This window comes from Lagenorhynchus albirostris, chromosome 12, assembly GCF_949774975.1.
Source record: "Lagenorhynchus albirostris chromosome 12, mLagAlb1.1, whole genome shotgun sequence".
Classification (NCBI taxonomy): domain Eukaryota; kingdom Metazoa; phylum Chordata; class Mammalia; order Artiodactyla; family Delphinidae; genus Lagenorhynchus; species Lagenorhynchus albirostris.
The window spans coordinates 9,500,988-9,514,597 of record NC_083106.1 but is presented as its reverse complement, the minus strand read 5'-3'; the positions used below and the strand labels follow the sequence as shown (position 1 = coordinate 9,514,597).

The window sequence follows — 13,610 nt, the reverse complement described above, 5'->3', positions numbered from 1 at the left end:
TTCCCCGCTGCCCCCGGCCAGGTGGATTGCGGGAGTTCTGTGAAGAATAAGCATAGATTAGATCTCAGAAGATCACAGAGTGGGAGAGGAGGTTTTTGGTTTTTAAAATCACCCAAGTGATACAAGAGTGTATTCTCACGGTAACAAATTTCAAATAGAAACGTCAGGGTAAAAAGGAAGCGCTGCTCTTGACTCGTCATCATTCTGTAGGAGTTCTTGTCGGGTTTTGTGGGTCTTTACAGGTGATCCTCTCAGAGTTTAAATACATACATGTGTGCATGCACACACACACACATGTACAGTTGGGGGGACTGCTTTACCTAAAGGGATCATACATGCTCTTTGGATTGTTCTACAATTTGATTTTTAGATATTTCCTGAAGACGTTTCCATGTCAACACATAGATGTACATCATCCTCTTTTCAACTGTTTTATAGAATTCCAGAGTATAGATGAACCATAGTGTCTTCTTCTAGTGATGGGTATTTAGACTTCTTTTATTACTGCCCAGAAACTGAGGTAGTGGACTTTCTTCTATGTATCTCTTTGTGTACAAGTGTAAGCATTTCTCTAGGATTGACAACTAGATGTGGAGTCACTGAGTTAAAAGCTAAGTGTAGTTTAAATATAATGTACCATAGTGTCCCCTAAAGATATTATACCAATTCATGCTCCATTTCTCCCCACCTTCACCCACACGGGAGTTGTCAGTGCTGTGATTTTTGCCGATTTGATGGGGAGAAAAAAATCGGTTTTAATTTCCATTTTCTGGACAATATTCAGCTTGCACGCATTTTCGTGACTGTTAGCCTTTCTTTCCTCCCTCAATATGCCAGTTCAAACTCTTTGTCATGTTTCAATGGGGCTGTTTCTTCTTTTCCTATTAACATGTTCTTTATATATAGTCTTAATAATAATCTTATAACTATCTTTTTCCAATATTTTTCTCCCAACCTATCACTTACCGTTTAACTTGACCTTTTTATACAAAAAAGTGTAATTTATTAACAAATTCAATCTGTAAATCTCATCCTACATGGCTCCGTACATCCTCACCCCAAAATGATGCAAGTATTTCCTTTATTTTCTTCTAATACCTTTCTGTGTTGTTTCTTAAGTTTGGCGCAGTAATTGATCTGTAATAGAATTGTGTGTGTGGGTTGTGAGCTAAAGTTCTAACTTCATTTTTCCCGAATGTTGAGTGAAGTGTCCCAATACCACTTACTAATCTATTCTGGCAGTTCTCAAACTTTTTGGTCTCAGAACTCTTTTGCAGTCTTAAAAATTATTGAGGGGCTTCCCTGGTGGCGCAGTGGTTGGGAGTCCCCCTGCCGACGTGGGGGACGTGGGTTCGTGCCCCGGTCTGGGAGGATCCCACATGCCGCGGAGCGGCTGGGCCCGTGAGCCATGGCCGCTGAGCCTGCGCGTCCGGGGCCTGTGCTCCGCAACGGGAGAGGCCACAACAGTGAGAGGCCCCCGTACCGCAAAAACAAACAAACAAACAAAAATTATTGAGGACCCCAGAGAGCCTCTGTTCATGTAGATTATATCTATTTCTATATACCGCGTTTGAAATTAAAAATGAGAAATGTTTAAAACACAAGAATGCATAAGAGTGAATGAGGACATCATCTTGCATCACACAGCCTCCAGAAGAAGCCACCACGTGGTAGGATGAGAGTGAAGCTGGGAAATAATGTTTTGGTGATGATAGGAAAATAGTTCTGACCTGGAGGATACCCTGAAAGGATCTTGGGGACCCTAAGGTTCCACAGGCCACACTTTGAGAACCACCGGTCTATTCCTTCACCACTAATTTGAAATGCCTTCTTTACCCCCACATGCCCACGGCCTGTTTAGACTGTTCTCACTTTGTTTTGTTTACGAGAAAAGTCTTCTCCTGCTCCCACCTCCCTGATGTTGTTTTTCAAAATTCCTCACCTGTTCTTATACATTTCCTCTTCCTGATGAATTTGAGAGTCCTTTGTCAAATTCCATTTTAAAAATTCCAGCTGGAATTTTGATTGGAGTTCTAGTGACTTCATAGGTTTAATTTGGGACAACTACACACCTCTATCTCCCAGTACATAAGCATTTAGGAGAAAGGATTTGAGAGACTGAAGGATGATGGTCCCATGATCCAGTCTGAAAGGTCCCAGAAACTTGATTTTCAAAGTGTGTTGTCATGTAAGTCATCGGGAAGTCAGCAGCCTCCACCCCAGACACAGTGGTGGGCCCTCTAATGACAGGGGCAGAAGCTGTAGTTTCTTATCTCCGTCTAAGGATTATAGGGTCATCTAATGATGAGGAAAATATACTGACAAGTTCCTGAACCTAAATATCTAAAAGGATTAAATGCTGATTTAGACCCTCAATCTAGAGGACAAAGGGTCTATCACTGAGATCTGCCCTTCCATCAAAGCTCTTCCTGTAAGTGAGCATTGCCTACCTTACTGTAACTTTTAGGGGAAAAAGAAAGAAAGAAAGAAAGAAAGAGATGATTACCAACAACATCTGTTTCTTATATTTTCAATGTCAGAACCCCAGACAGAGACCTAAAGCAGAATAAGATGCAGGAGGACCCAGGGGTGCCTGGCTGGTGCCCACAGAGAAAGGCCCCTCAGCACCGTGCGGTGTGACCAGCCCCCTGGCCACACACGCCCAGTGCTCAGAGCGGAAGCACCCGAGGCAGAGCCTTGGACTCTGGCATCCCCTGGCCATTCTGGAATCCGGGGATTTTGGGTCGATGAGGAAACCCACATGAAATACAGACTTTTTAAAATAAACTGTAATCTAGATTTGGCACTTGGCAAAAAAGCCTGTCGCCAGCCTGATTGCTGGAATGTGGGGAGATGGGTGATGACATATTAACAGAGACAAGTTCTTCACCCAGGGGTGGCTCTAAGGCCGTGGGACTGATGGACAAGGTTGCATGTCACGGGCAGCCTCAGCCTTGCTGTTGTGAGCTTTGAGGCTCCAAAGTTAGGCCTGTTATGTGACACTCCGTAGCTTGGAGCCATGGGAAGGGTTCTTTCTGTCCTAGAAGTCTGCAGACCAAGTTCCAGTTCTGTTCTGCCGTGAAGTGCAATGTGAGTTTTTATAAGTGGCTTGACTACTCTGGGCCTTAGCCCTTCATTTTACATAAAATTTTATCTATTTGTAAAACGAAGGGATTAGAATAAATCGGGACATTTTAACTTGGGGTCCATGTGTATCCATGCAGAGGCATCAGGGGCGTTTTTAAGCCTCCTGAAATTATAAGGAAAAAAATGTGTTTATGTGCATTTTTTCTGAGAAAAGCGTAGGAACCCAATAAGGTTAAAAACCTTTGGTTCCTTACCTCTCACCTTTTACGATTCTCCAAATACTGAGGTGCCCTCACCATTCTGCCCAATACTATTTCCATGTCTCTGCAAGGTCGTCTCCCCTTGCTTACCTTCCCACAGGCAAGCAGACCCCTGTACCCTGAGGGTGGGAAGCTTACCTTCCCCCACGGTCTGCTGCCCGGAGTGCCGGACCAGGTGCCTAGAAAGCCACAGAGCAGGCACTTGTGGGATTGCGTGGAAACCCAAGGGAGGGGCGCCTGCCCGCCGGCATTTTTCAGTCTTTTTCAATTCCATAGTCATCTAGCGAGTACCTCAGTGTGCAGCACTTTGAGCTAGCGGCTGTGGGGAATCTAAAGCCATACTCTTGGCCACAGAGGGGGCTCCCTTTCTTTTTGGGGGGCTGGGGAGGAGACATGGAGGCTGGCAGTGGTAATGGCTGTGATTTGGAACCCATCTCTGATGCAGTAAACATCCAGCTGCTTATTAAATTGGCTCCTACTGGAGTTGGCCTGTTTCCACTCATGTCTCTTTTAAAAAAAAAAATCAGTAAGTGGGTTTTGATACATTAAAAAGAAATTTATGAAAAAAAAAGAAATTTATGTTTCTTAACTTACTATGGCATAGATAATTTCAACGTCAAGCTGTCGGGTCAGTGAGAAGAAGTGTTGTTCAGATATTCGTACCTCTGTCTGAGAGTGAATTTGAGGGGGATGGACTCCTTAAGGTGCCATAGGTTCAAGAAACCCTGACAAGGAGGGTCCCGATCTCCCCCAGCAGAGGTTGGGGTCAGCCTAGAGCCACGTGTCCCTTAGCAAGAATTCAGAAAGGAATCGGCCCATGGCTTTTCTGTCCTACTGGCAGAGCCAGACTTCCAAGCTTCAAATCCCTGCTCTGCTATTTCTTAAACAAATTACTTAACTGCTTCCTGCCTCGGTTTCCCTATCGGTTACGTGGGAATCACACTTCTCACTGGGTTGCTCTGGGGATTAAGTGAATTAATCCACATGAAGCTCTTGTTTTGTTTTGTTTGAATTTTATTTTATTTTTTTATACAGCGGGTTCTTACTAGTTATCCATTTTATACATGTTAGTGTATCTATGTCAATCCCAATCTCCCAATTCATCACACGTGAAGCCTTTGGAACAGGACCTGACACACAGCCAGTGATGCCAGCCATTGTTACGAATGATGATGATTATTCCTTCAGACGTCCTGTGGGCGAAGCGGCAGCTGTAAGGGGAGAGGCGGAGGGGGCTGCATCTTGCATCCTACCTTGAATTCCTCACTTGGACACAGCTGTGAGCTAACAGTGAAAGTGCATTCTGCTATTTATAAAATGTTACCAAGCACATGAGATATTAATATAGAACACTGCAAATTTGGGGGGTTGCTATAAACATTTAAAACTCCACATCCACTGGTAACAACGCCTCCTTTTGGAGGTAATCATGTAAGTGGCATCACAAAGGGAACAGCAGCCGCAAAAGGAACAGGAGCTGCAAAGGGAGACGTAGGCACATTAGATGCCGTGACCTCCTCCACTTTCACATGCCAGCTTTTACCTGGTTCACACGTGTGGGTGTTACATGTGTTTTGACATGACCATCATTCTGCCTGGATTGTAAACTGTCGTTGGCATCTAAGTATTTCCGAGACTGAAGTTGGGCTCTTCGTGTATTATTCAGTAAATAAATCTTTTGGTTCGTTCTTCATTCTCTCTTTTCTACCCTTGTTTCCATTCCATTTGTCACCTCCTCTTTGACCTTTCTGCCTCTTGTCTTTTCCTTCCAGCCTGTGCAAAGTCACTGCCAGTGTCATCCCCCTTTATACAACGCGGTTCTCCCGACGCAGGCTTCCCACTACTTCCTCGTCATTTTCCCTGGGCTCCACTTCTCTGCTTTCAAGCCAGTGCGGGCAGAGCTCCCACGTGGCTGCTCCCCGATCTGTGTCCTCTTGGGTGGGGAGATGAGGCTGGGAGGGGGGGCGTCTGTGAGCCCCGACCTGTCAGGAGGCGGTTGAGAATGAGATCTTCTTTGCAACCTGGGCCACCATCCCTGTGTCCCCATGTGCAGCGAGGCCTCTGCCATAACCGTTTGTCCCCCTGGGTAACCCTGGCAGAAAAGAAGGGCTGGTGGCAGCCCTGAGGAGGGGCCTGCTTCTCTGCATCTCCTCCCCACCCCTCCGTACTTATCCCCTTTTCCAGAATCCACCTTAGTCTTCCTTTTCTTGGTAGGTGCAGCTCCTCCTGCAGCCCGTTCACCTCTTTCCTTCGAGAGGACCGGGCAGCACTCCCACCCCCCCAGGGGCACCCTGTGTTGGATCCGCAAGATCCCGCTGCTCTGCGCTGTCTTCACCTTGGCCAGCTGGGCGTCCTCCTCTTGACATGTCCTTTTAATTTCTGGGCGGGGCTTTTCTGAGGCCTTGCAGTTTCTAGAAATTTAAACCTTAGAAAGAAAAATACAGCATTTTTCCACTTTTCCAAGAGCAGACCCAGTGGTGTACCCCGAAGCTGAAAGTCAGTGAACAAGCAGGAAGCGCATTCGTTCCCCCTGTTTTGTATGCAGCCCCACATGCCGGACAGTGGCGTTTGTTAATCATGACGTGGCAGAGGACGGTGCTGCACCGGATGATACATTCATTTCTCTGCTCTGAAGATAAATGATATCCAGTCCTGAAAAAAAAAATCAATGGTGACGTATTACAGCATGATCTATGGCTTCCATCCCTGGAAGCGTTAGGAAAGCATGAGTATTTACTTTCTCTGGCCTGTAATTTATCAATGGAGGATGCATGATGGGTATTTAAACTCCCAGACCTATGATGAATTATTTTTTCCTGAGAAACATCTTTATCTTGTAAATAGAATTTTATAAGTATCTGTGGGACAGGAATATTCTCTAGTCTTTTCAAATTGCCACACTCCTGGCTGATGTATCTCGTCTGTTGAAGAATGCCAGGCTTTTTCTCCTTTGGTTTTAGTGCATCTTGTGGAACTCGAGACTCCCCATCACTCACAGTCTGGTGTGGAGCCAGGTTTTCTAGTTGCCTGTCAATAGCTGAGGACAGCCCTATGTGTCGGGGTGGGCTGAGGGGCTGGGAAAAGGTCCCCTAAGAAAAAATACCGCTCACCCTGATGCCACACCGAGAAATGGCCCCACCGGGTCAGAAGCCCAATCACAGTGGGGGCAGGCAGCCAGTGGGTGGGAGGGCCATCCAGGGAGAGAGAAAGCCAGGAAGGTAAACCCTGCCTGGTCTCAGCCGCCCGAGGTCAGCCCTGCAAATGACTGTCACAGCCTCAAATCAGGTCGAGAGGGAAACCTGTCAGTGCTACAGTCCCAGCTTTCAGAAGCCAAAGGTAGAGCCTGTGATTGAAGTGATGTGCAGTATTGGGTCCATTCATCAAAAGCCTGGGCCGCTGCCAGCTCCAGCCAGCGTGCTTCCTGGTTTTGCTGCCGCCGCCTTTGGCTACACAGTGAGTCACGAGGAAAGGGCCAAGCTCGGGTGGGAAGGACAGTCAGAGGAACTGTCAGCCATGAGAAAGGAACGAGACCTGTTCAGGGAGCCCACCGATCACTTAACTGAGCACAAACGCTGTGCCGTGAAGGAGAATGTGGCCTCGTGCCTGCCCCTGAGGGTCTCCTGTGGCTACAAGACCACTGATGCCAGGCTAGGTGGATGCAAGGGCCTGAGTGAGGGCCTGGGGGCGGTTTCTGTCCAAATCTCAGTCATCCAGCTCCCTGGGGCCCTAAGAACGTCACGGTCCTACTGGTTCACCTCCTTGACTCCGGGTACCGTGCTGGAGGCCGTGGTCTGCTTCTTCTCCGTCTGGTCCATCGTGGGGCTCTCGGGTTTCCACACGTACCTGATCAGCTCCAACCAGACCACAAATGAAGACGTAAGTTCCTGGTGGGGTGGGACGTGGGCATGTTCTTTCGTGGGAAATAGAGAAAGAAGAGGTGAGGGGCCCGGGCTCCCTTTCCAGATGGGAGCCCCTGGGAGCAAAGAGCCTGCACGGGAAGCATTTTCCGACATCAGTCTCCAATTTCTCTATTGCGAATCTCCGAACTGTCCTGCTCTCTGACCACGTCACTTAGATACTAAGATCGGCCGAGTGACCCCCCAATTCCAAGGCCCGAGGAGGGATTCTGTTCTATTCCTTTGCAATAATTCTATCAGCAACTTGTCACCCTGCCCCGATGAAGAGAGACCTCACAGGCTGGCCTCTCTCAGATAACGGCTCCATTTCATTTTGGGAGGCAATCGCACTGACCCAAAGTTTAACTTTTTATCCAGGATTATCTGCCTGTACTTAATGCAGATGGAGAGGAAATACAAAACCAGAAAACGTAATGCTGGAAAATGTTTCTTCGTGAGCCTGGGCCTTTTTGCTCTGAATATTTGGATTCTGACAGAAGCCTCTATCAGTACATGAATTCAATGTCTCAGAATTAGCTTGCCTCCGAGGCTTGAGGAAAACCAGTGCTGATGAGATAGCTGAGTTCCGAGAATATTAAGACAGCTATTTGTATATGCTAACTGAGAACACGAGAAATACCCTGCAGAATTATTCTGCAATGTGATGAGGCTGAATTCCGGCCATAAATGCGCAGTTAAGGACTTCCCTGGCGGTCCAATAGGTAAGGCTTCACCTTCCAATGCAAGGGGTGCGTGATCAATCCCTGGTCGGGGAGCTAAGATCCCACATGCCTCGTGGCCAGAAAAAAACAAAATATAAAGCAGAAGCAATGCTGTAACAAATTCAATAAAGACTCAAAAAAAAAATAGTCCACATCAAAAAATCTTTTTTAAAACAATGGGCCATTAGGGGAGGTGTGTTACTCCTCTCTGCTACCATTCATTTCATGACTATTTAACACACTAAATGTAGCATCAAGGAATCTCCACTGGCTCATGTGAGCTGCCTTTTAAGTACCGTGTAGTAGAAATAAGAGATTATTTTCCCCAGAGAATGTTGTTTCTCCCCAGTCTCACCTGCTGTTTGGGGATATTTCCAAGTTTGGGGTTAATGCCAGTTTTCCTTGAGAAAAGTACCTCCGTTTCTTCTGCTGAAGAAATGAGTAAAGATCATTGCATTCTTTACAGGCTTCTCCTGATCGGCCCGAACTGTGACATTGGTGTGATGGATACTGTGTCATTGACTATCCTTTTCTTTCAGATTAAAGGATCTTGGTCAAATAAAAGAGGTAAAGAGAATTACAACCCCTACAGCTACGGAAATATCTTTACAAATTGCTGTGTTGCCCTGTGTGGGCCCATTTCTCCAAGGTAAGATTCAGATGGCACGATGCCCGATAACAGACCTGGGGAAGCACACACCCTAGTGTGTTAGCGCAGGCCTCGGGCAGCAGTGACCTGGCCGGCGGCAATGACCGCCAGCCAGGTCAGCACGCCGCTCTGTGCTGCGGAGACATGGCCTTAACGATGTAGAGATCTGGCTTGTGTTATGCTTGGCATAACTTTCTACTGAATTTGTGTCAAGTTTGGGGAAAATCCCCTCAGGATCAAAACAGGGACACTGAGTCAGGTGACCCCATGAATCATTAGATGATGTTGAACATCCAGCTGTCATGAGGGAGCAGGACACAAGGTAGGAAGCAATTAGAAAGCCTGTAGACATAAGTGCTAAGAGCTGAGTTGTGCAGAATAGAAATGCTAAAATAGTTCAGAGGGAGAGATCCGTGTGGGCTGAAGCAGTGGAGATTGTGGTGATGATAAGACAGCAGTCCTGTTAGTAATGGCCGTGGCTGACATTTACTAGATAGTGTTAGGCTCTGTTTTAAGTGCTTTACGTGGATTAACTTTTAAAACCTCACTCTGTACCTATGAGGTCGGTACTATTATATCCCATTATATGGAAGAGGAAACCAAGGCACAGAGAGGTTAAATAACGTGCTCAAGATCACACAGGTGGTAAAGGCTGCCTGGTCAGGACACAAACCCAGGCGTCTGACGTCAGAACCTGTGTGTGTCAATGGTAGAAGCTGCCTCCTAGTCTTGATTATTCATGAGTTACGCTCTTGTAGAATATTTCCAACAGATTAGCCAAATCAAACATTATTTGCTAAGCAAGTTTTCCAGGTTTCTAGAATGAGTTTCCAAGCCTGCCTCGCTTTTGGCCTCTAACTGTGTACATGGAGAGAAACCACAAAAGCTACTGGCTCGTGTCCACAGCAGCCCCGCTGTGCACTTAGAGCTGCGCGGTCAGTCATCACTGACTTGTGCTCGTGGAACACAAACTGGGTTTGATCATCAGCCTCAGTGAAGCTTCATTAGGGAAGGAAGAGTGATTCCCTCCCCCACCCCGCCCCCCAAAATAGCAAACACATATTCCAAGGCCACTTATTAATTGGTACTGGATTATAGTTCCTGGTGCCATTGGGTAATTAGAAATTGATCATTTTCCAGTTTGGGTCTAGAAAGTTGGGAGCCCAGTGTGCCACTCGTCCTGAATTTGGGGCCCTCGGGGGCCCCTGACCTGCCCCTCCCAGGCCTCCTCTGAGGAGGGACAGCAGGAAGGGACAGCCAAGGGCTCTGGACGGAAGGGCTGCCTCAGGCCAGGGCGTCCGTCATGCCTGGAGGGTGCCCCTCCCCCAAGAGAGCTCCAGACTCACCCAGGAGTCCCTCTTGGGGCTCTTTAGGCCAGAAAAACCCTCTGGAAATGCTTGTTTTTTCACAGTTTAGCTTTGTGTTTCCTCCTGGTGTGTGTTTATTTGTGGATAGTGGGGACAGGCCATAAAGCACAGAGTAGAAGAGGCAAAAGAGACATGAACGAGCATCTTACCCCGTCTCTGAAATAGACACCTGAATCTAGGAAAGGAATGTAGAAGTCTCACGTTTTGCCCGAATCTTTTTCCCGTTCCCAAGTCTTTGATTTGCATTTGGCGCCATTCTGTGTTGTTTATAGATCAAGTCTTGTCATAGTGAAATTATTTCTTCCACAACTGGATTAAATTTGCTGGTTTGGCCAAGCTGAGGCTGTATTCTTTCCAAAATCCAAGTCCCTCTGGATGGAGCATTTCTCAGGGACGGCCCTCCCCTCGGAAGAGCTTGACCACTCGAGGGTTTGTGCAGGAAGATGGGGCACTGCCCTCTCTCGCTTGCCCACAGGTTCCCAGAGCTGGCCTGGGCAGAAGTGGGCAGGGGCATGGTGTCTGTCTTCGCTGTTCCCTCCTGTCACCTTCCTCGCCCTCTGCTGTCTCTGCCCTGCCTCACCCAACCCCTGTGCACTAAAAGAGCACCAGGGCCTTGCACGGGCATCCCAGACAGGCTGAAGAATGAGCAGTGTCCCTCGCCTCAGACAGGGACTAAGCACCACCTGTGTGCCCAGCGCCATGTGCCTGGGATGACTCTAAAGCATTCTTAGTGTAACGATGTACTCACGAGGGAGGGAGAGGGTGTCTTCAAGATTCCCCATGAGAGCCATGGAGCGCGGGGGCAAAGACCCGTGTCCCATTCCCTGCAGTGTCCCCAGAGTTGGCGGGGGCAGCAGGGTGGGAACAGCCAGGTTTGGGAGGGGGTCCTCTAACAAGTCTGGCAGGAGGAATGGAAGATTGGAAAGACAGAAAGTCCCAAGGTGTGGTCAGGGTCAGGCCCTACGGGCTGGTGCTGTGGGTCAGCCAGTCGTAAGAATTCACTTGGCCGCTGTCACTGAGCACGTGCTGTGTGCTGGGGTCCAGGGATGCGCCTGAGAGAACGTCAACAATACAGGTCTGTCCAGGGCAGGTCTGCACAGGGGGAGGGGCTGGGATGGGGTCGGGGTGCAGGTTCCATGGACACCTGGCAGGGCTTCCCAGAGGAGGGGGATGTAAGGTATGAACCATTCTAAAGGATCAGGAGGAACTGGGGAAAAGGAATTGTGGGAGGAGAGAAGGGACAGCATGTGCAAAGGCCCAGAGGTGAGAGGAGAGCCCGGCTTGTCAGAGGAGGAACTGGGGGAGTGAGGGGGGTCCCGGGGGGCAAGGCAAGAGATGAGGTGAGCTTAGGAGGGGCTCGAGGGCCATTCTGAGGGCCAGAAAGAGGCTTGGGGCAGAGTGTTACAGTCTTGGGTGCGTGGCTGAACAGGCTGAACGCATGGGAAGCAGGCTGAGAACAACTTTTTCTATAATCCCTGCTGTCCCCACTCTTTTGATGACCTAGTTCTTTTTCTGCTTCTGGATGAAATCCCCTGCAAGTCCCTTAATTTCTCCTGTCAGCTGGAAAAAAAAAAGACTCGGGGCACTTTCATTTCCTCCAAAATAGTGTCATTTCAGTGAACCGGAACTTCAAAGTTCAGTGTAAGTTAACATTTTCCACCCCTTCGTCCCTACCAGGGCTGGGATTTCAGCATACCTTTGGGAGCAAACAGTTTGACCCCCGGCATGCCCCTTTGAGCGAGCTGCACACCAGCTCTCTCCCAGGGACTGAGCCTGGCCCCACCCCTGGATCTCATCATTGGCAGGAGCGGTGACCCCTCCCCCCAGGACATCCTTCTTCGCCCTTTCCTTCGCTCTTTGACACCCTTGAAGGCGGCCGCAGGCTTGGTCTGAGAATCCCTTTGACGGTCCTGCGTGGGGATCCAACGCCTCCCCTTTGGAGGATGGAGGTTCTCGTCGCCTCTTGTTTTTTCTAAACCTCAGGGGCTTTGACTGAAGCTGAAGCAGAGTCCCACTTCCAGATCCTGTCATAAGTATTTTTGAATGGCTTGTTAGTCTGTCACTGGAAGACCTGAGGTGGTAGCTGTGATGATAACGCGTCTCTTCTGAAAGCCGAGCTGACACGTGGAACAGCCTTCAGCCGCCCGGGCCCCGCCCCCAGGAGGAGGAGCGTGTGGGCACGTGGATGTGCTTGGGGCGTCCCTCAGAGGCCCAGCCCCACCCCACGGGAGGCCAGGGCGGGAGCCCCACTTAGTGGCCGAACTTCCTGTTGCCCCTTGCAGTTCTGTCCTTAGACCCGGGGTCAACACGGAGTCTTCACTCAGGGAGGAAATAGGCAAAAACCCTTTTGATGGTGAAGGAATCTTCACCCTCACCTCCTACCTGGGCAACAGTGCCATAGAGTAAACACAGAAACATTGTTCAGGAAACTTGTCGGTGGGAGACCGAGGACCCGTTTTTACTCGCTCAGTCAGAAGCGTTTGCTCAGCACTCGCTGGGGGGCAGCTGTGGAGGTAATGATGATGAAGAAGACCCCGTTTCTGCCCTCGTGGTGCTTACGCTTCGTGACGGGCGCACACGGAAACACGTGGAGCCAGCGTGATGTGATACGGCGCCCACGGCGCTCCGAGGGCGGGACAGAGGGGCCAGATCCTCCGGGACAGGTGCCGTGGGGGAGACGAGATGAAGCCTGCCCTCGGGGGCCTGTGGGCTGCTCCACAGAGAAGTCACTCGTATAGATCACTGTGACATCAGGCCAGCAGTGGCATGTACCAGCAGGAGGATCACACGCAGGGCTGAGAGAAGCCAGATGAGGGAGGAAAGCGGATATAGGGCCAAGAGCAGGGGCTGGAGGCCGAGAAGAATGGACAGCGGACGGGAAGGGAAAGTGACTTCGGGCAATTAAAAGCCACAGCCTGAACAGAAACAGAGACGACAAAGCAGAGAAGGCACAGCGGGTACGTGGCTTCTGCTCCCGGGCAGAGCACTGGCGCGTAGTAGGTGCTCAGACGCGCTTGTTGAAGGAATGAAGCTGTGAATGCCATGTGTGACAAGATGTGGATTTGAGGCCGGAGAGGAAGGTTGGGGACAGGTTGTGTGAGGCCTGAAGGCCGAGCAAGGGGGTCTGGGCTCCGATGGCAGGTGATGGAGGCTGTGCAGGCAGGAGGGATGACGTGATCAGGACGGGGGCTGAGCACGGGGCCTGCAGCAGGTGGCAGGGAGGGAACAGATGCTCCAGGCGTTTCTAAGGGCAGAAGTGGTAGACTCTGGAGCCTGACCACACATGAAGGCGAGCAGAGGTGTATTCTGAAGCGCCTTGGGGGCCCGTCACAGAAAACGGACCCCCGAGATGGAAATTAAGAGAGCGTTGTCGGTGTTTTGGGCTTTTTATTCGCTCTTTGACCCCTGCATTGTTCTGTTTTCTCTTGCAGCCTCATTGACAGAAGAGGGTACATCCAGCCTGACACCCCACGGCCAGCCGCACCCTCCAACGGGATGGCCGCGTACGGGGCCACACAGTCACAGAGCGATACGGTAGGACCTGCAGCGCCCCACAGAGGCTTCTCTCCCACATCTGTGTTCACTGACCTGTAACAGTCAGTCACCTAGAAAGCTTCCCGGGACACCCC

The 13,610-nt window shown here is 49.5% G+C and overlaps 1 protein-coding gene across 4 annotated transcripts in view; it reads left to right on the top strand.

Moving 5' to 3' along the window:
- ZDHHC14 (zinc finger DHHC-type palmitoyltransferase 14) overlaps nt 1–13,610 on the top strand; it is a 272,373-nt gene that overhangs the window by 243,551 nt on the left and 15,212 nt on the right. For all 4 annotated transcript variants that reach the window (XM_060167377.1, XM_060167375.1, XM_060167373.1 and 1 more), the window contains exons 6-8: nt 7,121–7,223; nt 8,505–8,614; nt 13,413–13,515. In XM_060167377.1, coding sequence (XP_060023360.1) covers nt 7,121–7,223; nt 8,505–8,614; nt 13,413–13,515 — 316 coding nt within the window. The remainder of the gene's footprint in view (nt 1–7,120; nt 7,224–8,504; nt 8,615–13,412; nt 13,516–13,610) is intronic.